The following is a 24,984-nucleotide window of genomic DNA, read 5'->3' as shown; positions in this document are numbered from 1 at the left end:
AGCTTTGATATTCAGAACTGTGTATTTCTACAGGGTGATGTAGATTTGTTAGTTGCATAAAAAGGAAGGGGAATGTAAAACCACTGCACTTCCAGTGGGAATTTTCCTGCTCTTTTTCAGGTTAATGGTGAAGTAACAGGAGAGAAGCTAGCAGCTTACACCTATACACCTGAAGCCATCTATGGAGCTTCCCATTTATATATCTTACCAACTCACAGACTGCTGCATGGGAATAGCAGTCTCAAGGAAGTCTTTCAGAGGGAGTTCGTCCCAGGGAAAGGTGATATTTTTCTCATACTGCATTTTTTTGTAGAAGACTAACAATTTTAGAGAATGATCTTCAGAGAATGTGTGTCAAGCTGAGCAGGAGCTGTTCCTGTTGAGAGGGAACAGGTCTTCTGATTCTTGGTATATGTCAAACAGTATCACATCAGCCTGTTCTGGCTTCAGATGTGGTACAAGCAGCTACGTTAGAATTCTTCCTTTTACCATGGCTGTAACACTTCATAGTATATAAAAGCAATGGAACAGATTTTTGTTTCCTCATGTACCAGAAGTGAGCAGTCCAACTCTGACTGTGTCAGCCCATTGGAAAATCTCACAGCTGTATGGTAATTTGTCGTTAGCACAAAGACAGCAGAACCAACTCTTGCACCAGTGATGATATCTTCCTGTCGTAAGGAATATAAAGAGGGCAACAGATCACCAATACATAGCAAAGTGGATCACTGATAGATAGCAAAATAATACTCTGCTTTGCAGATCCTTAGTTAATACAAGACTCTAATGGAATAAATTCAGAGTATCCCTATGGCAGGTCATGACTTGTACAGAGGATACAAATAAGTGTTAATTCTTTAATGGGTGTTAACTGGTTTCCTGAAGACTCCTACTACCAATTTGGCCTGTATTTAACATTCCTGGCCTACTACTTTTTTGTTGTTTGGAAAACCTGAAAATTACAAGAGTAAATACAATGTATACTGAATATTTTTTGTTTCCACTTTAGGCTGGTGTTCAATATTTATTTTTTTCCTCACTGGTAAAGATGAGGCTTCATTGACTGTATAACATCTGATGTCAACAGCAATGAAGCAGGAATCTTGCGGGAAATTGTGATGGTTGTACAGAACCTGCTTTATTTTCAAGTGCTTAATTTCTGTAACCTTAAAAAAAAGTTTGTTTGCTAGCAGAAAAAAATGGAGCCTGAATTTGTTGAGTGTGTAAGAGCCCTTGTCTCGGGGCTGAGCAAAGCTTGGAGAATTTTTGTTAAGGAACAAAGGAACAAATTTGCAGTTCTTACAGTTCAGCCAAATCAAAGCACTAACCGCAAAACGCACATTCATGCATGTGCCTGTGTCTTTGTTGGATCTTGTGCTTTAATCCAAACCACACAAGTGCAAAATTTGTTTTTAATACGGGCAACAGTATATTTTTTACATTGTTTTTACATGGAAATAATTGGAAAGGCTTTTTTGTGTCTGTTAAAATAAACTTCACCTTTTGGTTGAGCTAAAGAAACTCTGATTTGGAATAATGACAGCCATAAGTCCTTGAAAAAAAGGCACAATTCCAGAATCATAACTCTGCTATTGTTGTGTACTCCTGCTGCTTGCAAATACACTTATATGCATTCTGATATGCAGTTGAAATTGGCTGATATTTCTTACTATTTCTTGAGCATTTCAAAGGCACAGACTGGTATTTTTCAAAGAAGAGAACATAAAGGAGAAGAATTTCTACATGGACTTTCAGATTTGCATTTCAGCCATGGTACATATGAAGGGCCAACAATGGCATTTAAGTAAAAAGAAATTTTGAATGGCCTTGAATAGACCATATTTTCACGTTAACCAAGATTTTTTAAAAAAAATCACCAGTAACATTAAAATTTTAATTTAATTAATTGTGATTGTCTTCTTTTCAATGGAGATAGTCTTGTAACTCCCTTTTTTTGACTGTGTTATCATTTAAATAATTAGGAGGGTATGTTTTTGTTTTCTAGGCAAGAAAAAAAAAAAGCTGTTGTATGGCAAAGTAACTTAAAGTTCTAATACCTTTACTCTTGGAATACAGCTCTGTATTTCAAACTATTACTATTTAAATAGAGGTGAGCAGCCAGTTTTCAAACATTGAATTTTTTAGCCTAAAAAAATTTATGTTAATTTAGAATCTGGTAAGTCTTCTAGTTTTGACAGCGTGAGGTGTCTGAGATTTGACCCTTAAGTTGCTCATTATCTCATTATTAACACTATGTGTACATTCTTTTACATCTGTAACTGTAATACCATCTCTTTACGGCTGTTTTAATAATGATGTGAGCAAATGAGCACAAGAAGGGGTGCCTTCATAAACTGAAGTTACTCTTTTGGGTTCCTTCATAAAATTATTGCTGGTTGGAAGAGAGAAATTATTTTTAAAAGCAGACTGTCCTACCCACTCAGCTTCCTGTTCATGAGACTTTTTGGGTAGTTGATTTTAAAGAGTGAGATGATTCCTTTTGTACTTTTTTTTTTTTTAAACAGAGGAGGAAAGCTGTGTGCAGTGGTTTGAATGTGAGAAATTTTCTCTAGAATCTGGATATCTCAGACACCTGAAATTTCAAAAAGTAGTAATCAGAAATAAGTAAATATATCGCTTGTGTTAAGAAGAGTGATGAGATATAGTAGCCCTGTTCTCTAAAATGCTGGTACTTTATTTCAAGCAGATTTTATGTGTTGCAATACAAGCCTAAGCTGTCTGTATTTTAATTATTTTAATTATCATCAACTTAAAGGCACTGAAAAAGTTAGAAACAGGCCCAGATTGAGATCTGGGGTTTGAATCCTCAGAAATTGGAGCATTCAGGTTTTATTTTCTTCTTGTCGAGCCACCCAAGCTACACATTGTAAATCAGTTTCAGTTTATCACAGTTCTCGCCCTTGATTGTCTCCTCTCTCCCCTTCCCTGTAGACATTGGGTTCCTCATCTCTAATATTAATATGAATATTCTGTTTGGAAATCAATAGGTTATTTAGGTTGGCTTTTTTTTTTTTTTACACTGGTCAATATTTCTTTTGCTTTGTAGTTATTCTGTAAGAAAGCAAATAGTAAGTGTAAGATATATGCTCGCCTCCAGTTTCATCTGAATAACTGGATTTTTTTTGTGTAATTTTGTAATAATGTATGCTAGTATATAATTCAGGACTTAATAGAGCTTCACAGCAGGCCTGCATTTTGGCCAATGAATCAATTTTTTTATTACAATCCAAATCTTACTCTGGCTTTTTTCAGGTGTTTATTATGTTTTCTAATCATGAAAATATATCAGTCGGACTTACTGAAGATTTTGATATGTCCGAGCTTTTTAGAAATGTGATTAGGCTTTTCATTTTCGTTCTTTTTAAAACAAAATTGTAATTCAAATTTCATGCATGTTTAAGATAAATTGAGTTCTAACAGTAAGTAACGTTCTTAGCATATCTTCTGTCATATTTTGCTTACCATGTTCATTACATTTGTTTTCAGACTCACTCACTTCAGTGATAGCTGTGAATTTGCTTACCGATCAGGAGATTCCTGTAGTCATTTCAGCAAAAACCAGTTTTGGGAATTTTCTTGATACTAAAATAGGTATGTGACATTTAATGTGTAAGTAGAATAGTACAGTTTTCAGTTGCTGCATTGGAGCATGAGATACCATTGCGGTAAATCTTTGAACACAGTGGCTCTCTTCTCAACTTTGGAACTCTGTTCTTCATTCCTGTTCTTCATTAGTGAAGAAGGCAGGGAAGAGTAGCTATGTGGGATCTGTCTAGGGGAAGAGATTTACAGGATGATAAATTTTAATGGAAACATTATAAACTTAGTATGTTTAATGAGCTGAATTTGAGGAACTGCATATCTTAAGAGAATTGATTACTTAGAGTGCATGTGTATTTGGCTGTCTCTCACCATCCTTAATCAAAACAGAACTGTACCATTGTTTGACATAAATATTTTGAAAACAACCCAAACTTTTACCTTTTTTTGTCTTACGTTTATGTAAATTATGTGCATCCTTACAGAGAAATGTTTCAGACAGTAAATGTACAAAACTTCCAAGTTTGACTTTTATCTGATAATATTTGTGTCGAGGTCAGTAAAATAATTCAGAATAGGTAATAATTCTGTTCAGGTAGTCTTGGACAGTTATCTTGGATCCTTTATCTCTAAAGGAAGCATTCCCATAATTTAGGATTGAGAATCCATAAACGGAGGGGGAAGGTCATTGCTAGAGGATACCCTGAATCGTCTGGAGTGGGCTTCTCTTCTCAAAGTTGTCCTATGAAGCAGCCTGTCTTACCCCTTTCCTGCACAGGGAGCGTGGCCCCTCAACGTGGGCAGCTGAGTGCATGTGGTTAGGTGATGTGACTGTCCTTCTAATGAAAATCAGAAATTGTACTAACTTTTAAAAATGGTGTCAGTTTTAATCTGCACCCACTGAGCTTTTTTGTTTACTCTTGTGTTTTGCTGTGGTCTCATCTCCGCTGCATTGAGCAGGCAATGTTCTGTGCCAGTCCTAATAGGAAATAGTTATCTCTTCTTCCCCCTTTCCACTACCTCCCTTATCCTTTAACTCCCTTTTGTTGCCTCCCTGTTGTTGATACTTCTTTCCTGCCCTGGAGCTGCTGCTTGCTTTTCTACACCACTGCCAATATTGGCTGTTCCCGTACAACAACTGGACTGAATAAAACCAGCTGATGGTGCAAAAATCTCTTGGATGACCCTCAAAAGGCTGATGGAAATTACCCACTCGTGCTGTATACCTTACTTAACAACATGCCTGCATCTTACACTTTAGAAATTAATCTGGTTTTGAGACCCAGAGCCTTTCCTGATGGAAGAAAAGCCAAATAATTGAGATACCTAATCTTATTTTTCATTGAAAGCTTCCAGCTGGCTCACTGGCCCATCCCTTGGCCTTACGTCTGTTGGAAACAGCCCAGCTCTTCCCAGGAAGTTCTGGATGCCAGCTGTTGAGCTTTGCGAATGTACATTAATAGCATCATCTTTTCAAAAGGAGGAGGACCAGAAAGTGGGACCCGCTTTTTTCCATTTGTAGAGCATATTGTGAAGCCACCTGTTGCAGGCTGCAGGGCTCTTTGACGAATTAAGATACTTGCATTATTCTATAATAGGGCCTTGAAACGGCAGGAGCATACATCTGCTGGAAAGATAAAATAGCGACTCCGTATTTTGCTAGTTGAGGACTTACTTGTCACAGGGGAGTTCTGCTTGGTTTTCTCTAGTTATCTGCTTCCAAACTTCCATGTATTGACAGAGTTAACATATAGCAGGCATTTCATTGCCTGAACAAAGATGATTGTTACGCTGGTTTTGAATGAAGTAGTTTGTATGTTAATAATTCTAATGTGCTCAGCAATATTTGAGAGTTTTTGTCTGTAGTTTTCACCAACTTAATGTTGGCATTGGCTTGTCGGAATAAATTTCTTTGCCTTTTAAAGATGACAGCAATTGTGCAAGATTGTTCAAAATGTTAAGTAAATTATCACTGAAAGGAAAAAATGTGCAGAAAGATGTATCTCTTCTGTGGAAGTAAAAAATCTGTTGTTATCTCAGTGTTATTTCAGAATACATGTGATGACAAAGTTAAGAAATTTCTTAACTCATCCTGAAAGGTAGTCCTCCAAAGTAGAACTAGGATGTATGACTGTCCCAAATAATAAGATGCAAAGGGAAAGATAGCATCAGGGGCCTTAAGTACTGTGACTTCTATAACTGTCATGAGCAGCAGTAGGAAGTGCTCTCAGTTGTTATATTCTGAATAGAAAATTGATGTTATTTGAATTGTTTTCCTGACTTTATAAACAAATCATGTTGTTCATAATAAGTTAAAGGGATAGTAATGTTAGAGACTGTTGTGTTGTGGTACATTTTAATAAACTATGAAATTAGAAAGAGATTAAATTTACTATTGAAACAAGACTATCTTGGCTGTTTGTTTAGTATTTGTTTCTCATATTAGCAAATAATTAAAATTTGCATTATTTAAATATATCTAGATAATATAACTGTATTGAAAATTTTATTATTTATCCAAATTTTGTAGGTTTATTTTTAGGCTTTTTTGGAACCGTCAAATTTTCAGCCTTTTCTGAGGTAGGACATTGATGAACATTTGGATTACAGAGAAACTGAGAAAATGTGTTTGTAATTATTGCTGCTTGAATTTCACTGCTTAAAGAACATGAAAACTTTTTTATTGTTCTTAGATTTTTAAACTCCTTTGGGCAAACATAAGTCTTTATAATGACAGCATCATAGAAATAATACATTTTATCTTCAAACTGATGATTGATATCCATGTTAGTCAATCCCAGAACTGATTTATTTTTTCTTGCCTCCTAGGAATTCCTAGTACTAGTGCAGAAGATGCTGCAGTAGCTAAGAATCTGGGCATTTCTTTCACTGAAGTCATTGAGACATTGCCAAATGGTTTGGAGAAAGTCATTAATTCTGCAGAGGTGGGTATACAAGTATGGAGTTCTTTCCAACTTACAATAACAATGCAAACTAAATAAGTTTTCTCAAGAGTGCCAAATACTTTGTATGATTGAAGGGATTTATTTTATTTTATTTTATTTCTTTTAAAGAATCAAGCCAGGCTTATGCTACCAAATTTCTAGGAATAATATAATGATGAAATGTGTTGGCTCTTCTGTAGCAATAAACTGAATTTTTTCCTTTTGTACATGAGAGGAAGGCACGGTATTGGTCTGAGTTTTATAATGGAAACTGAATAATTAAACCCATGTTAAAAGTTGATTCTTATTTCATCATCTCGATAGATTTTTAAGCTAAATATTAACATATTAGTCCTTTTTCCACGTGTTCACTGAAACGTGGTGTAAGCCTTTATGGTAACATATCTGCCTGAAGTGACATAGAAATGGTGTCTTTAAGATATAGATGGTCTTATAGTTCTCAAAAAAATGCATTTGGTAGCAGACACAAAGCTCATATTCTGTTACATTAAAGATAGAGTCTAAGTGGTTCAGATGTATGTGGAAGCAAGAATAGAAAAACCTAAAATGAGCACAGGAGAACGAAAGCTCTTTTACCATTTGCATTTCCTCAGTCTCTACCTTGTGTTGGTGATACTCTGGAAGTTTCAGTGTACAGCAGTTGATTAAAATACCAGCAGTAAATGCAAATATCTGCCAATAAAGGCTGAAGAGGTCTACAAGACTCTTTCTTAGCCTTGTTCTATTCAGACCATGAAGAACATTATCCCTTGAGCAAGAGGGGTTAAATGAGTAGCTGGTAAATGAATAGTCTCTTGGGTAGGAGGATGTTAAGCAGTGGGAAGGGGGAAATTAATATGAGGCTCAAACTTTGACTCTTAGAAATTGCATTTGTGACTTTTTTTGTCTGTTCTTGCATTTTCACTGACAGCAAGTATAAATTTTTCTTTCTTCTTCTGCTTCTCTTTATTTTTTAATCAGATCACAGGCATGACTCGGCAAGAGGCTTTAAAAGCTGTTACCCAGCAGGCCAAAAATAAAAGAATAGGTGGAGACCTAACGAGTGACAAATTAAGAGACTGGTTAATATCTCGACAGCGGTACTGGGGAACACCTATTCCTATCATTCACTGCCAGACATGCGGCACTGTCCCCGTGCCTTATGAAGACTTACCTGTGGTGTTGCCCGATGTAAGCACCTTCACAGGAAAGGGAGCCTCACCTTTAGAAACAGTTCCAGAATGGGTGAACTGTTTCTGTCCCAGGTAAGCCAATGCTGCATTTACTGCAGACTGGGAGAGATTGCTTTGTACCTGCCTGTTTCTTGTGCTCTTTCCGTAAGTGTTCAACTGACCACTCTGAGATAGGATACTACTCCAAAATGATGTTTGGTCTGACCCAGCGTAGGTTTTTTTTTTTTTCCTTACATACTCTGTAAAACTCCTTTTTTGCAACACAGACACCCACTGCTATTTCTTTATAAACAAGCTGAAGCAAAGCTCACTGTTCGTAAGTTGGAGGAAAGAAGAAAGGAAGACTAGAATGATTTTCTCCCTACCCCCCATTTCTTAACAGTATTTCTTACTTCATTTAGTACAATAATTTTCATTATCTTTCACCAGCAGAGTTCATATAAAGCTTATAATGATTATTGAATTATGTCCTTTTGTTAAGGAAGCTAACATTGCGTTCATTTGCTTAGTAATAGTCCAACAATAAAGTGTTTCCTCAGCTATGTAATTCTTTATCACGAAGAGTCATGCTCACTGTACATTACAGATGACAGCATGTAATTCAGATTGAAGGAGATAGGAAGTATATGCATCTTGTCAATGCTGTAATCTTTATTGTTTGTCGTCCAGCTGTTTAAGAAATAAGACAGCCTAAATTAAGTAGTGAGAGATATGTCATGAAAATCAGTTGTCTAATCTTGAGGGCTGCTTAGATACTCTGTACACTGCAGTTTGCATACAGATTCTGCAGAAGGAACTGGTAGAACGTGAGATGTCCCAGAGAAGTTTTTCATCAGTAGTACAATGCAACGCTGCTACTAACAGACTGACCAAACAGGAACATTATCAGGCTGCCAGGCAGGGGAATCAGACATATAAATATCATTAGGGGTCTCACTGATAACGCAGCAGTTTCATAACATCTAATGTTATTTCAACATTTGAAGGGTAGAATATCAGTGTGGTTTTCATTTCTAATTAGGTAGCTTACGCACAGCAGCTCTGTGGTTCTCTGGGAACATGTGTTTTGACCTTTGTTGATGACATGTATGTTATGTAAAACACACATTTACTTCCATGTTTCTGCATAGAAAATTTCTTCTCAGGTGTGCCTATTTAAATTACATACATAGTGTATTTTAAAGTGTGACTCTTGCAGGGAAGCCTTACTAAACAAGTAGTTTAGTTTTAGATTTTTTTAGTAAAATCTCTAGAAATGCCTTGGTCTACAATTCCTAATTTCAACTGAAAAATTTTCCTGATGTGACTGGAAGTCACTGTCTGCACTCTTGGCTTCCTCCAGACCTTAATTAAAAAATGATGATGTTGTCTACCAGGCAGCAATGTACTTCTGATGTATGGCAAATCCTTATGGTTTCTGGATAGTTACTGTGACTGCCCTACTTAGAGATTAATCAAGGGCATTTGTTTAGTTAGAAATAAAGGCATACAGGATTAGTTTCTTAGCCTAAAATGTGGTAATTTGCTGAAATTAACTTTTTTTAAAATTCTCACCTTTAGTTGGCTTCTTTATTCTCACCTATTTGACAGCTGTCTTCAGTATTGCTCACCCATATGTCTGCTACAGTTTCAAATCTGTTGAGCTATTACTTTTGTGTGTGCATGGTCTTCCTTGGTTTTCCTTGCTCTGAGAACAAAAACCAAGGAAGACTATGCACACACAAAAGTCATAGCCTTATGTCATCCCTTCCTTTAGGCCTTCTCTCCAGTAATAGTTTTTTTATTGGTTGCATTTAATACCTAGAATTAATAAGGAAAGCAAGATGGAAAGATACAAAAGTCTGAATATTTGAGTGACAATAGTTAGCGATCGTAAATGGGAGGAGATGCCCAAGTTATTCATTGTTATACAAGTCCAGGTAATTGGGTTAGTTGTCTGAAGATAGTCTAATGAGATTACAGTATTGTGCCTGTAATCACAATGTTGATGTAAATTGCATAAATTTTGAAAGATGCCCATGCTGTCTCTGTGTTAGTGAGCCATGTCCATTTAGAGTACAGGCAACATCAGGGGCATGAAGCAGATACAGTTATGGTTCAATGACTCTATTCTTGCTTTTGACTGAAAAGCCATTCTGTTTCAATGTAATACAGCATTATTTTACATTGGGCAAGTCTGATTATATGTACAGTTCAATTAAAATGCTTATTCTATATTAAAAAGCAGTTAGAAGTAAAATTTCTTTTACATTATTCCCATTGAAAGAAAAATTTGCTGGTAGAGAAGGACCTGGGGCAGAGACAGAGTGAAGGAAAAGGTTAAGTGGTGATACTCTTGTAAGCTTGCCTCGGCAAGCCAAGCTGAAGTATCAGGCAGACAGGCAGATACATGTTGCAGCTCAGTCATCAAGCCTGATCAGAGACTAAATATGCAGTTGGAAAATATTAAATAGTCAGTCCCCATTTATTATGTATATTTATTACACATATACATACATTTAAATTTACATACAGTTATAAATTGCATACATTTGTTACATATAGCCAGTGGTATTTATATAAAAGTATGTCACAGGTTGCAAAGTTTTGTTGAAATTAGAATAATGCCATTGTTCTAACAGTAAGAGTTTTAAAGAGGGATCATTTACCACAAGTGGAAGTTTATTAAATGTGATTATTGGCTCCTACAAACAATTTATATTCAGGCAGAAATTAGCAGAAAGTAACCTGAGCTTCTAAAATTTATTTTAAAATTGTTTCTCAGGGCTGCCAGTATAACTCCAAGCAAAAATTGATTTGCTGTAATCACAAATTAAAATTGTGCTACAAGGTCTGGAAGAGATTTGCTACATCTCAGTGAAAGCTGAAATTAAACTAAGTTCATTTTTTTTCTAGAGATGATAAATGGAATCTGCAAAGACCTTTTTGTACAGACAATCAGTGAGAGGCAACCACCTGCTCCTTCTGCTAAATATTTATAAAATGATTTGTCTGCTGGTACCCAACGAGTGTTATATATATTCAGTGCCCATTAACTTTATGGCAAAGTATGCTTGTCTCTGCTTTAAGACTTGCTTTGTTTCTTTTAAAATGGCAACTCTAAAAAATTCCTGGAACATACAATCAAGAAGGCTGTCCGGTGCAGTGCCATCTTCTGCTATTGCTGGATGCTATAGCTGTTCAGGCTTCTTTTTGGTTTGCATTTTGTTTGGTTTGGGAGGGAGAGGGAAGGAGAGTCAGCCCTGTTACTGGTGTTGGACTTTTTCTGAACATGTCACTACTCCGACTGTTCAGACCTGTTCGTTTTCAATCTGAATGTCTTTGTGGCCACTCTGTACACGGCTGTTTTTTCCAAGTTTGTCACTTAATCTGAAAAGAGCTTTTCTCCTTCTCTCTTGCTCAGGTGTAAGGCAGCAGCACGGCGAGAAGCCGATACCATGGACACATTTGTTGATTCCTCTTGGTACTACCTGAGGTACACGGACCCTCACAACAGGGACAGGTGAGGGCTGCAGGCACAGGGCTGTCATGGGGCAAGCCCGCTTCACAGAACAGAAGGGATGGAAGAGGCCAGACACTCCAGTGCTTCTAGCTTCTACCTGCCTTTGCAGAAGGTGGTGTAAACCCCTGTGCTGCCCTCTTTTTGTGCCTGCCCTCTGGCCTGAGTGCTGTGCAGGGTAGACCTGGAACTGCTCTAAAAATGTGGCATATGGTTGCTCCCATGGCAGGAGATCTACAAGAGCAGGATGTGTAGGCACAACCCTGTGAGCTACAGGGCAAGGGGCAGAAGTTTGCATGGAAGGGCATTATGGGGCAGGGCACAGAAGAAAAGTTCAGCTGAGGAACTAAAGATAGTCCTTAGTGGAGGGTGCCATCAAGAATGACAGCCAACCGTGACTCTCTCTGAGACTGTGGTAAGTTGCATGGAGTGTATACCCTCCCCTGCAGTACACTGAGTAGTTCACTGCGTGGACAGACAGTGCTTTTGCACCGGCAAGGAGAGGAACACTGGTGTGACATCCAGCTGCCGAGATTGGCACCTCCATTTCTCTCCTTTTGAATTCCAGTAACTCTGGTACTTCCTCAGGCGCAGACCTAACGTGAAGTAGCATCTCAGCAAGCTCCTGCTGTGTTGGCACTTCTACTACATGCATAATTAATGAAAGGAGATTTTTTCATGTGCTGTGTATTAGTGGCTGCAGTGTGGAGAGCGTGGGAAGACAGATGTATTTATTTAGCTGGTTTTCTGCTTTATAGTCTGCCTGTAGTAGCACTGCTGATAGCACTGATTTTTCCAAAGAGGAATTAGTGGAACAGCTCTACTACGTAGTCTGAGGAAGATAGAAAGAGTTGCATTTTTAAGATATTGATACCACATGTAGGGCTGTTTGGGGAATAACTTGTTTATTTATTGTCCAGAGCAGTGTCTGGGTACATACTACATACCAAGTGATTTAGTATAGCTAATTGAATAGCCAATGTATAGCAACTGAATGGGCCAATTAGTTTTTTTTATATTGGCAGCACTGGTTTAGTTAAACTAAAGAAAAATCTTCTGTGAACACTTTTATTTCATGTTAATTTTAATTATTTTCTAGTGATAGTGTGAATTTATTAATATTAAGTTAGGCAGATTGCTTCCTCTTTAGTGACAGTTTGAAATATTTTTTTGTGTGTGGACAAGAACGGCTTTTCCAGAAGTTGAAGTAGTAGTCAAATGTAACATCCAGCTGTTGAAGTAACAAAGTTTAGTGCAGCTAAATCTGTTTTATATTGAACATATATATGGACTTCTGCACTAGATCGCTGCCTCCATTTGATTTATTTATTTGGGTTTTTTAGCTAAGCTGCATATATGTAAACCCTTTCTTTCCATAAGCCATATTTCACAGGTCTAGAATTCAGGAGAATTACTCTGTTGATTTTGGAACACTATGAACAAGTTAGTTTTGACTTGTTCTAGTAAAGACATGAATCCCAGATCCACAATTTGCTTCTGGGTTCATCTGTGAGGAAAAAAGTGTTGCTATTACAAAAATTACAGATGGAATAATCAAACAGACTGACAAAACAAGAAAATTTGCTAGAACAGGGCCATAAAGCATACATTAAAGAAGAACATCTATACAAATGGTATTTTACAGGCAGGAGCCTGTTACAGGAGACATAACAATATCTAGTGAAGTAGTAAGCAATGCTAGGAAACCATGCAGGTGACCTCCAACGACCCAGTAAATATGCTGCAAATGACAAATTTACTGTAAATTCATCAAGCATCCTTCAGTTGGAGTGCGATGACCCGTCTGACTCTTCAGAATGTTTTGCAGCCTTAAACTGCTTCATTGCCCCCTAATGGCAACAGTGCAAACCTCCGATTAAAAAAAATGAACTGGTTTTGAGTGGGCATGTCTTTTGTCTTTCACTCTAATATATTTGTATGTAAAACTTGATAAATACTGAAAAATTTAAAGGCTAGCCACAGGGTATTCATTAAAAAAATTGTTTAAAGAGCAAGCAAATATTTTCATCACTTTCTCAGGCAATGTATGTGAAATCTTAGTTGCTTGCCTAAAATATAGGAAAATAATATTTTTGTAGATCTGCGTCTCAGTGGAAATTAAATTTTTGTCTGTAATAAGCATATCAATTCTTAAAAATTAAAAAGATCTGATAGCAAAATAAAAGTTTTATTACAATGTATTGCTGTCAGTAAACAGTGGCTGCTTTAGTAGAGCTAATCTTTCTTTTCCACGTTGTATTTTTTCTATAATTGTGTTTTTTCAGGCCCTTTCACAGTGATTTAGCAGACTACTGGATGCCTGTGGATTTGTACATCGGAGGAAAGGAGCATGCAGTTATGCACTTATTCTATGCAAGGTTTTTCAGCCATTTTTGCCATGATCTAAAGATGACAAAACACAAGTAAGCCTTATATATTTCTATAAAAATCTTTTCATATTTCATTTGACTAGCAAGAGTGTTAGGGGACATTGTTATGATGGTAGAACATTAGATTGAATAAGCCTGAATTTTCCTGCTCGTCAGTCTTGGCTAACTACTTGGTTTCTCACAGTCGCATTTTCTGTATGCATACATACATAGCATTTTTATTACATGAGTATTAACTAGCTGAGAGCAAGTGATAAAATACTGCTGTAGATTTTCAGCCTGCAAAAGCTTGTGTAAATGAGTAACTTCAGGCATTCTAAGCAGTGCTATTATTTCAAATTAGGTAACTTCCTGCAAGTAATACTATTAGTTTCAGTGGAACCATGCATATGTAGAAAAATAAGCACTCCTATAATTCACTGCAGTATTGGAGCTGAACAGTGCAAAACACTTCTTGGTAAGCAAAAGCAGTATATTTATCTGCTGTCAATTTATTTTTTTATTTAATGACTTTTATATAATTACTTTTAACTACTCTCATTGCTGATGCTGCTGTAGCCTACTTCATTATCCTCTGTTTTGGTAAGAGGTAAAGTTTGAGGCAGGAAGGTGATTCATATGATGTTCTATTCTTTGTCTTCTCAGTTAGGTTCCTAGCTTGACATCCCCATTTCTGCTGAAATTCTGCCCTTCTTGTACCCTAAAATGCCATCACAGGAATGCCTCAGCTGGGAGGATCCTAGTGTCAGAGCAGTGAAATACTGCCTGGTGATCTGTCCTGTTCTCCCATCAGCAGAGACATTTGAATAGATTGAGTCAAAATGAGAGATCCCATGAGAAGACCTGCTCAGTAATATCTCAGCTGGCAACTTGTATACATTCATTCTTTACTAGTATCCACTTTAAAAACTTGATGTTAAAGAGGAATCTATATATACATGGCACTTGGCTCTCTTAAATGCAGTAGTTTTGCTACAAAACTAGAACTTAAGTAGCTGTGTGCCAGAAAAAGATGGACTAGTTAGTGGAGCCAGCAGAATATTTCCCTAAGTTATTTCATAATCATTTGATGAAAAAAGGCAATGTGTTTTCATTGCTCATTCTTGACTGCAAAATAGTTTGCAGTGAAGGCTGTATTTGAAATTTTGGTTATGGGTCATTTGTATACCTGTGTCTCACTCTGTTGTCTCCAGTTTGCATAGCTGCAGCAGGAAGGCTGTTTCTTCTCTCAGGGAGTGGACCTCTTGAAGCAGACCCTTCCTCTCAGAGGCACTATTCCTTTAAGCAGATAATTTCAGAGCTTTCTCTTGCAAGCAATTTCAGGCTTATCAGTTCTACAAAAGACTTTACAATCCTAATCTATCAGCCATCTAGTGGAGCTGTAACACACAACAGCAAAATGTTCTTTTGCTAGTCAAATTCTTCCACCTCCCAAAACAACATTAACTACGGTGGCTTAAGTATTGTCACTGTAGAATGAGATCACAAGGAAGGGGAGGTTTGCTTGCAAAGTAAGTGGTCCACTCTGGTGTGCAAGAAAGCGAAGAGGCATGGAAAGAGGCCAGCTTGGCTGAGAAGGGACCTACTGAGTGACCTCAAGCACTAAAAGAAGTGCATGGAAAGTGGAAATGACGATGGGCTATCCCTGGAGGAATGTGGAAGCATCGACTGGGTAGGCAGGGTAGAATTAGGAAAGGCCATAGCTCATCTAGAATTGAAACTGGTGAAGTATCTGAAGGTAGTGAGAAGGACTTCTGCAGATACATTGAAAAGAGCGTCAAGGAAAATGTTGGCCTGATGCAAAATCAGACAAAGAGCCTAGTAGCAAAGGACAATCTTTACCTTGGCTTTTGCTGTCAAAGTCTGTGCTTAGTAGGAGACTTCGAAGGAGACAGGTACTACCCACTGTAGAGTAGGATTGAGCTAGTGATCACTTAAGTAAACCAGACACGTACAAGTTCCAGGCACATAAAAGAGTGTAGCCACCATGGATTTACCAAGAGGAAATTATGCCCAGCTTGATCTGCCTTCCTTCTATGGTGAGATGATTCCCTCTGTGGATGAGGAGAGAGCTGGGCATATCTTTTACCATGACTTTAGCAAGGCTCTGAACAAGTTCTCCCACGGCATCCTTGTAGTCTAACTGGGGAGATACAGGCTGAATGGGTGGACTGCAGCATTGATGGAAAAACTGTCTGGATCATCAGGCTCAGAGGGTCCATGTTCAAAGTCTGACTGGCAGCTGCTTGCAAGTGGTATTCCTCAGGACTCGCTGCTGAGACCAATTCTATTTAAAGTCTTCATCACCAACCTGGGCAGTGCAACAAAGTGCTCACCCTCAGCAAGTTCGTTGATCACTGGACACTGAGAGAAGCCATTGATACTCTGGATGGCAGGGCTGCTACGCAGAGGAGTTTGGTGAGTTGGAGAACCAAGTCTGAAGTGCTGACATCAATCTCACGTACATGGAGCAGATTACCCACAGAAACAGCTGGGGCTGTGCCGACTATGTGGGGAAGATTGACAGAGAAGGGCTTTAGAGAAGGGTGGTGAACACCAAGTTAGATGTGAGTCAGCAGTTGGCGTGAGGGTATACTGTGCTGCATTAGCAAAACCATGTCCAGCTTTGATTATCTCTGCTCATCACTTGGGAAGGCACATCTGGAATATTGTGTCCAGTTTTGAGCCCCCCCTAGTGTGAGGGACATTGTCAAACTGAAGAGGATCTAGTGGAGGAGCACTAAGATAGTCAGGGGCTGGAGCATATGGCATACAAGGAAAGGCTAAGGGAGTTGGCTGTGTTCACCATGGAGAAGAGAAGGCTAAGGAGGGAATGTAACTGCAGCCTACTGCTACCTAAAGGACGTTTATAGAGAATGCAGAACCAGACTCTTCTCAGAGATGTACAGAGAAAGGAAAGGACTAACAGTCACAGATTGCAGCAAGGTCCAGCTGGACAGAAGGAAAATAGTTTTGGCAGTGAAGGTGATCAGACTGGAACAGCTTGACCAGAGAGGTTGTGGGATCTCCATCACTGGGTATTTCCAGAACTCATCTGGACGGGGCCCTCAGCAACCTGAAGTTAGGTCTGCTGTGAGAAAGGAGTTGGACCAAATGACTTCCAAAGGTCCCTAACAACCTACATTATTTTAAGACTCTGTGATTCTGTAGCTGTATTAATTTGGAATGTGTTTTGTTCACACTGCGCTGTGACAGAGCAGTAGCACCAAAGCTGTGTAGTGTAGACTGGGCTAAATATGGTAAATTGAAGAAGAAAACTCTAACTTCAATCAAAAAAAAATGCTTAAGAAGCACTATGTCTAGTGCCAATAGCAGAGATCAAAATTGCTTTCTGTAGAAGTAGTTTGCAAGACTGTGGAGAATTCCTTTGACGCCATACACAATGTCAAGAACATTGCACATGTGGAGAAACGTTACAGCATTGCCCCTAGGATCTGTGGTTTGTACTGCTTATACATGTGCTCAGACTGCAAGATGACTGTAACAAATTCATCATCATGCACAAAATTGCTTGCTTTAGCTCTACACAAGTTAAAGCATTAGGTGCTTTTAAGCCATGAAGTCAAATTAGGATTTTGTTTGATATAGAAATCGCAACTCCTTTATAAATATTACCACGTTTTAAATGTTTTAGCATTGGTCAGAAGCCACTTTTGCTCAGTCTTCTGTTAGGACGGCTCAAGGGCTGGTCTGACAGATGTGAAAAGGGTGATTAGAAACAACAAGCTTATTGTTAGGAAGCTTAAAGTCATGGTGTCAAAGACCACAGCTCTGAGAGAGAACATAAAAATGTTAAAAAACACTGCCCTCTTGTGCATTTTCAGTCTTTCTCTAGTAGCTCAGGTTTTGTTCACTGATTGAATTAGTAAAATTCTGCTATATCTCACTTAATGAGAACTGCCACCATTTAAAGTGTTATCTAGTATCCTGACATATTTTTATGATTCCCCTATTAATCTGTATTAATTTTTCATTTTGATAGGTTTTCTTCATGGAAATTTTCATTGTTTGGCATCTGTCCTCTGACTTTCAAATCCATTGAAATATTTCCTGATAGACTTTAATTCTGTACTAATGGCTATTAATATAATAATGAGGCTGAAAACAAAAGTTAAAAATTCCATAGTTTAGATTTGCAAAGCAATCTCTTCAAATATGATGTACTTCATTATTATAGAAATATTATAGGCATCATACATAAAATAGGCATATACAGACATCACACATGCTTTCATAGAAAATGCAGTGCTTGCAGACATCTAAAATTGTAAAGGTGTCAATGCAGTTTAAATATCCCCTGAAGATGGGGCATGATCTTTTACTTTTTCTTTTTTTTTTTTTTTTAATTAATGCATTGAACTGGAGATGGTGCGAAATGTCACTCATTTCCTCAGTAATGCCAAGGCAGAATAAATGGCACCCTCTGGGTATTGATACATGTGAGAACAGATTAAGCCCAAATTGATGTCATTTTTTTTTTTTTTTAGCAATCTGGTCTGTACAGTGCATTGGTTCTAGAATTAATTCACAAGCCCGTCAGCCCTCCCAGCTGTGACCACTGCTGGGAGAGGGGCCAGGTAGGCAGCTGGGACCAGCAACCTCCTCATCTGTTCCAGCTTAATCCACCATGGCAAGTGTGTGCTGACACACTAGGTTACATCTGCTCAACTGTGTTACTGCAAGTACAAGTTACACAGAATTTGGCTCTTCCCTAGACTTTAGTAATCTGTTCTGTCTGATGAATAACTGGAAATGGGATCTAGCACATTCTCCCTGAAGGACTGTAAAGCAATAAAAAAGTTTGTTGTTGCCATTAAGTCAGCAGATCTAACTGATAGCAAATCTGTGAAGTAAGGAGGCACTATTTTCACATAGCTGTATTACAGAATAAAAGAAGATAGTGTGTGAGAGAAATGGCTTATTCTGTGAAGGAAGGATGTTAGAGCTTCTCTATGTTCATTGGGGACTTTATCATGAGTGTTGATTTTAAGTAAAAGCACTCAGCTATTGACTGTGTAGAATCTTAAAACATTCAATACCGTTTGATCTTTTTTCTGCCTAAAATTATCAGCTTCCACATCCTTCAATTGCTTCTGTTCTGGCCTTCCACAGGGTTGCCAGGTTGTTACAGCTAGACCTAACAGCAGGTTTCACAGGAACCTGAACTCATCAGACAGTGACTGACCAAGATCTTGTCTTCACTCCAGGGCACAGCATCGGGCTCTCTTGGCCTTTCTGAAGGTGCAGGATGCAAATGCACGCAGTCAGCTTCCTTGCTAGGGCTATCCCTTCTTCCAAGTCTGCTGTTGATCACTGTTGCAGGCTTCACAGAGTCCTTCCAGCCAGGTCATTTGTAATTGGATTGAAAGTCCCACAACTCACCTTGCACGGAGCAGGGCAAGGAGCGTGAGGATGTGGCACTGAGCAGGAGATCCTGATCTGCCAGTCATGCTTGTTCATCCATCCATTGCGTGCTCCTGAATAGAGAAATTGGTCTGTCATAGAGATGAACTTGTCTATGAACATTACTGAAAGGAAAAAGATGGATTACAAACTTTGTGGCTAGCACAGCTGATCCTTCCCAGAGGTGTCAGGCAGACTTCACAGGTGGGGCCCCATCTGACGTACAACATGATCAAAAGCTGCACACAACTAAGGCCACAGTGCCCATACTCCAGCATGGGCACAAACAGACTTCACAGGCAGGTGAAGGCATATCCTGTTCCAGCATCCTTACAATCTGAAATGTGATCAAGCACTCAAAGAAACTCAAGCTGCCTCTTTGTTTACTGTGCTGGAAATGTCTGTCTGTCTGAACATAGCTTAATTTCCATTGTTTGCAGTGCTATGGCTCAGGAGGTATTTATGACACCACGCCACGACTGGGTGCTGCAGTATTTTGATCAGAATTGTATCACACCTGATGTGCTGTGGTGTCTTGGCAGTTCCCTTCCGCAGCCAAGAAATGCATCACTTTCTTCGAAGGGGAGGAGTTTAGGTGTGCAGTTTTATTAATGTAAATTAAAGTGTAACTCTGCCTGTGAGCATAAGATGGAGCCACAGCACTGGCAAAATCACTGCGCTTCAGGAGAAATTCAGTACAGGGCTCAGTTTGTTTCCCAGCCCTGTGTTTATTAGATGGGCTCTGGCTTTCTCATTTTGGGCATGTCTCCATTCTCCTGTGGTCTCCCACTAGGAACATGTGGGGGAGGGGGGTTCCCCATACTTGGTAATGTATTTTGTATTGCATTTTTGTAGCCTCTGTCAGCATAAACAAAAATAGGAAATGCTCATTCCTGCATTCAGCTTTTAATAACTTGACGTGTGATCTGAACTAACTCTTTGTCATTAAAAATAAGTGTTCCTTGAAAAATCACTTCCACTGGAGAGCCCTATCTGATCTGGATGTTCTGGCTACCTCATTAGCTTTATTTTAGATAGTGTAGCTATTTTAATAACTGTTTGAGATCTTAAACTGAAGTACTGAATGATGGGGGGAAAAATTCTTTTTATTCTTCCTTGGTGTAAGGTCTTTAGTTTGCAGAAGAAACTTATCCTGAACAGTTATGTCCTGAAGCATTTTTCCACCATTTGTTGACAATAGGATTACAAGATTTTTTTTTTCCTGATTTTCATCTTCTAGTTCACATGGAAAATTTGAGATAGTAATTTGAGATTTTAGACAATTATTGCCTCCTATTTTTTAAATACTTTTTCTTGTATGTACTGTCTAAATTTGACTTCAGTTCTCACTCTTTAAGTTCCTTTAATTTATTTCAAAACAACAGTGTTTTTCAGGCAGCCTGTGAAATATTGTCTGGAAAATATTTAGGGAGATGCTTGAATTGCAAGTCTTACTTAACATTGTTGATAAAACCAGGTGGCATGGCAGAAACGTATACTGCTTGATGACTGAATGGTATGCCACTATGTGCCAGTACTTGCACAATATTTAGAAGTGTACAAAATATGCAAGGAAGGAAACTCATGTTCAAACATGAATATGTTAAAGTATGAAGCCTGTCACTTTCTCTCTTCCAGTTTAAGGCTTTTCTTTCAAATATCTCCTTAATTCAGAGTCTTCAAAGGATTTAAAGACTAGTACTTGGAAGATATCTGCTTTAATACAGTTAAAACATGCATAATTGTTATATAATTTAATAATATTTTAACTATATTATTAAATAAATTACTGTGTTTTAAATCATGAGATGTCATATAATTTATATTTCCTAATAATGTAAAATAATAAATTAACTCCTTAAAAGTGAGTGGTGTTTTGGATTATGACTTTTTTGTACATGTGAAGTAAAATGTGGAAGTCTGGTTTTACCATTTCTTCTTTAGATGGATTTATTCTTGCTTTTTAAAAAATATGTAAATAGGAGTAATGCATTCTTTTTACATAAGTTGTTTTGGTAGATATGTGGGGTGTCGTTAGGTGGAAGTGTGGAGGATTCAGATTGCTTAATATTGAGCACACGTGAGCAGTAGGAGGTGCAAGTCAGTAGTAACCAGCGCTGATTAGCACGTCCTCCAAAATGATGGTCACCAATGTCTTTGTGTTGGGGGTCCCATGAAGAGGCTCCTCAGACTGTGTATGCCTTCTGCATCTGGCTCCATACCTCCTCCCTGGCCCCTGCTCTTCTTGGGGTTGCTGTTAGAACTGCCTTACTTTCCTGGCCTATTGAGTGGCAACCAAAATTCTAGAGATTAATTTTGTTGTCTTTTTTTTAGTGGAAACAGTGACAGACATCTGACTTGAATTAGAAATGCAAGATCATTAAAGGAGGTGGCCGCAATAATGTATTTGCCAACTAGAGCAGTGCTTACTTAGAGTTTATGTGTGTGCGCACTACTGCCCTTAGCTTTGGTGCTTTTAAGGTTCTTTTTAGCTCTATCATACACACATTTGATGACAGTTTACTCTTCCTGATGTAAATTTTGTTAGAAAAGTAAAGTTTTAATGTTCAAGATGCTAAAAAAATGATCCGCTAACATAATAACTTTCCAGCATTGCTGTTTTTCTAGTGTACTTGTTTCCTTACAGCTAGGTTTCATGGCTAGTTCTGCAAAGGGACAAGGCATGCAAGTGCTAATGTTAGAGAAACTATCTTCTCCGTTTATAGAAAGAAATGTGCAGCGAGATTTTGATTTGTTCAGCGCTAGAACTAAATATTTGTAAGGCAGTGAGGTCAGGTACTTGAATGTTTTTACACATGGGGATTTAGCTTGAAGTTAGTGAAATTGCATTGTTGGCCAAGAAACTTTTTTGTATTATCCATGTGCTAATTTGAAAAGTGACGTTAGAATAACTCAGTACTAAGTCAGGATGCAAGAATGTGTGCAGAATACAAATAAATACTTATACTTGCCAGCCAGGCGCCATGAATAAATGCACAAAGTACTTTTTCTAAGGTGACAACCATTTATGTATAGTGAGCTTGACATTCTTGTTGCATTAAATAATTGTGCCTGATTGGCTCAACACCTGAGGCTTATCATAAAGTATGCTTTTGACAGCTCTTTTCAACAGACAAGTTTCTTTTTCCTTCCATCCTTAGGGAGCCTTTCTGTAAACTCTTGGTTCAAGGTCTTATCAAGAATCAGACATTCAGGCTAACAACAACAGGCCAGTGTTTGAAGAGAGAAGAGGTTGATCTCACTGGTAAGAGAGACTGCATGGGAAAATTGGCATAGGTGTATCGAGAAAGTCAGGGACTGCTTCAGTGTACAAGTCTCAGTGCTGGGAAAATTTAGAAGAGAAAATTAATCCTTGTAATATTTAAACTGGAAAGCGACTTCTGTGAGTTTTGGATTCATATGCACTGCTGAGACGCTACTAACCCAGCAGCTTTTTAATTGCATCCAAACACAGCAACAGTGCTCTGGTATTATTTTAGCTCCAGTATAGTCCAAAAGATCAGAAGTCAGTTTTGTTAAGACAGTGCTCAGCAGCTTGCTGAGTGGAGCTAGTAGTCCCAGCAAACAGATGACCTACAAAAACATTGTGGCAAAGCTAACGCAGATGTTGGTATATTCAGTAGATATTGGGAATGTAAAACGTGTATAGGAAAAAGTGCTGTTTCTCAGATTCTTAACAGTGGCTTCACTGCATAAGCTGGAGCGGCAAGTCCTGGCTTGGGGACCCGTAGCAACAAGAGTGCTTTGGTCATATTTGCCTCCCTTAAACACTCCCCTCTCATGGAACCTTGTTTTCACTGTTGTTCTGCTATATACAAAGCCATAAGTCAGTTAAACAAACAAACAAAACAAACCCCTTATGGTTACCACTGTCTACTATCCTATTTTCTTCCAGAAAAGCTAGGGCTTTTTTGTAGCAGGTGATTTTGCTGGGTTGCACCTTTATCAGTGTAAATGCCCCTCTCCATCTCTAAATCCATGCAACAGAAGGCACGTTGTCAGGATAACTTACTGCAATTGAAACATAAAATCTTGTGTTTGTAAAAGCTAAGTGCAGGTCAGAATTGTACCAAATTAGTACACCCATCTAGGAGGTTTTAAATGTCAGGTTATAACAATGCTTAAATCTCAGGGGCTGTCAAGGTAGTGCATAGGATGAGTGCCAGATACAGCTTCCACATGGTAGAAGGAGACTTTCTGTCATGATGCAATGGAAGCACTGGAATATTACTTGTGTTAAAACATTAAAATAGGAAAAACCTGGGAGGGAAGAGGGTGTTTACAATGGTTGTTCTTCCTCTTTAAGCTGTTTGGAAACCAAAAAACCCCACTAGAAATAGTTGTTTCTTCTTATGCTTAGAGAACAAAATTAATTGCTGTTACAAATGAGCAAAATTTGGTTTAATATTTTGCGTCTGTCTTAATATTTAGGAACTGAACCAGTTCACCTAAAAACTGGTGAGAAGCTCCAAGTTGCTTGGGAAAAAATGAGCAAATCTAAGCACAATGGAATAGACCCTGAAGAATTAGTCAAAGAGTATGGCATTGACACCCTACGTCTTTACATTCTGTTTGCTGCTCCTCCAGAACAAGATATTTTGTGGGATGCTAAAAGTAAGTCGGATTGTTTCTGTTGTTTGTGTTTGGTTTGGTTTTTTCTAGTGTGTAAAATTTTAAACACAAAATTAATACAGATCTTGATGCCCAAGTTTTGGAACAATTGAATCAAAAAAGTATAATGAGCAGGTTTTATTGTTTGTTTCTTTTAAAAGAGAGCGGGTCACAAAGCTGTCACTGAGAGGCAGGCTTGCAAGATTATTGCAAGCAGCTTACCTCTTAGGAGCTAAAAGCGTGTATGGAAAGTACTCTTAAGTGATATTTTCTTCTGCAAACTTGGACCTCATTCTCTTATTTTTTTATTAGTGACAATTGATTGAAAATGATTGTTTCAAGATTATTTTCTTCATTATAAGCTGCTGCTTAAATCATACCAGTTTACAGATAAAACTTTGCAATATTTTATTATTTCCATTATTTACACATGTATGCAATAGCTTTTGTAAGCTGGACTATGAAATACTTCTCAGAATAATCTCATTAGAAGATAATCAGAGTTCCTAGTAACTAATATTTGTACGTACATGACATTTTTATGAGCTTATTTCTTGAATAAGATTTACCCTCCTACGCACTTATTTACTGCCATCATGCAATTTGTCACACTGACAGATTTTAATTTCTTTTATCTACTGTGGTTCATACTTTTTAATGTCTTATGCATACATTTAAATCTAGCCCTCTTGTTGCATAAGGCTTTAATAAAACACTCCATGCCTGGTACTTCTTCATTCTTTCTGGTGTTAGCTTCTTGCTACCTAGTTCAGCCTGCACTAAGCATTATTTCAATTGGTATCTCTAAGTTGGTGTCTGTCACCCTTTACATTCATATATGTTCATTTATCTATTATTGCATTATGGAATGTACTGGAGGAGTGGGCTTTATGACTTTTCTCAGTTTACTTTCTGTCACCATGTATTCACAACCATACAGAGCTAGGCAGATGAAAGGGTCTCGTAAAAAAACCTGATGATTTGGAATCAAGCTTTAACTCCTGCATCCCTAACAGTACACAGGTACATAATTCCCTCTGAAGCAGCTAATTCAGTGATGCACAATCTTTTTGCTGTACTTTTCCATCTTGAAAATGGGATAATTAAATTAGTGTGAGAATCGTGAGTACGGAATCTTAGTTGCAAAGTATACTAGAGCTTGGTTAAACATTTTTTAAGAAAGCTAAGCACATGCAGGTATAATGCTAGCAAAAATGCATTTAGTCATTCAAACCAACCTGTTTACCACTTGAGAAATACAAAGAAGGATTTCGGAGTCGTGTCATGTTGGAAGAGTATTGGAAGACGTGAACAGAAGGAGATGTCAGCAGCCTAAAGAT

General features: G+C 38.0%; 1 protein-coding gene across 2 annotated transcripts in view; it reads left to right on the top strand.

Annotated features, from left to right (window-relative positions):
- LARS2 (leucyl-tRNA synthetase 2, mitochondrial) overlaps window positions 1-24,984 on the top strand; it is an 88,325-nt gene that overhangs the window by 44,314 nt on the left and 19,027 nt on the right. For both annotated transcript variants that reach the window (XM_010562057.1, XM_010562055.1), the window contains exons 9-16: window positions 121-280; window positions 3,508-3,612; window positions 6,391-6,506; window positions 7,488-7,771; window positions 11,103-11,201; window positions 13,484-13,621; window positions 22,174-22,277; window positions 23,465-23,647. In XM_010562057.1, coding sequence (XP_010560359.1) covers window positions 121-280; window positions 3,508-3,612; window positions 6,391-6,506; window positions 7,488-7,771; window positions 11,103-11,201; window positions 13,484-13,621; window positions 22,174-22,277; window positions 23,465-23,647 — 1,189 coding nt within the window. The remainder of the gene's footprint in view (window positions 1-120; window positions 281-3,507; window positions 3,613-6,390; window positions 6,507-7,487; window positions 7,772-11,102; window positions 11,202-13,483; window positions 13,622-22,173; window positions 22,278-23,464; window positions 23,648-24,984) is intronic.

This window comes from Haliaeetus leucocephalus, unplaced genomic scaffold, assembly GCF_000737465.1.
Source record: "Haliaeetus leucocephalus isolate CR32 unplaced genomic scaffold, Haliaeetus_leucocephalus-4.0 Scaffold153, whole genome shotgun sequence".
NCBI lineage: Eukaryota > Metazoa > Chordata > Aves > Accipitriformes > Accipitridae > Haliaeetus > Haliaeetus leucocephalus.
The sequence above is the reverse complement of the archived record's forward strand: the minus strand, read 5'-3'. Positions and strand labels throughout refer to the sequence as shown.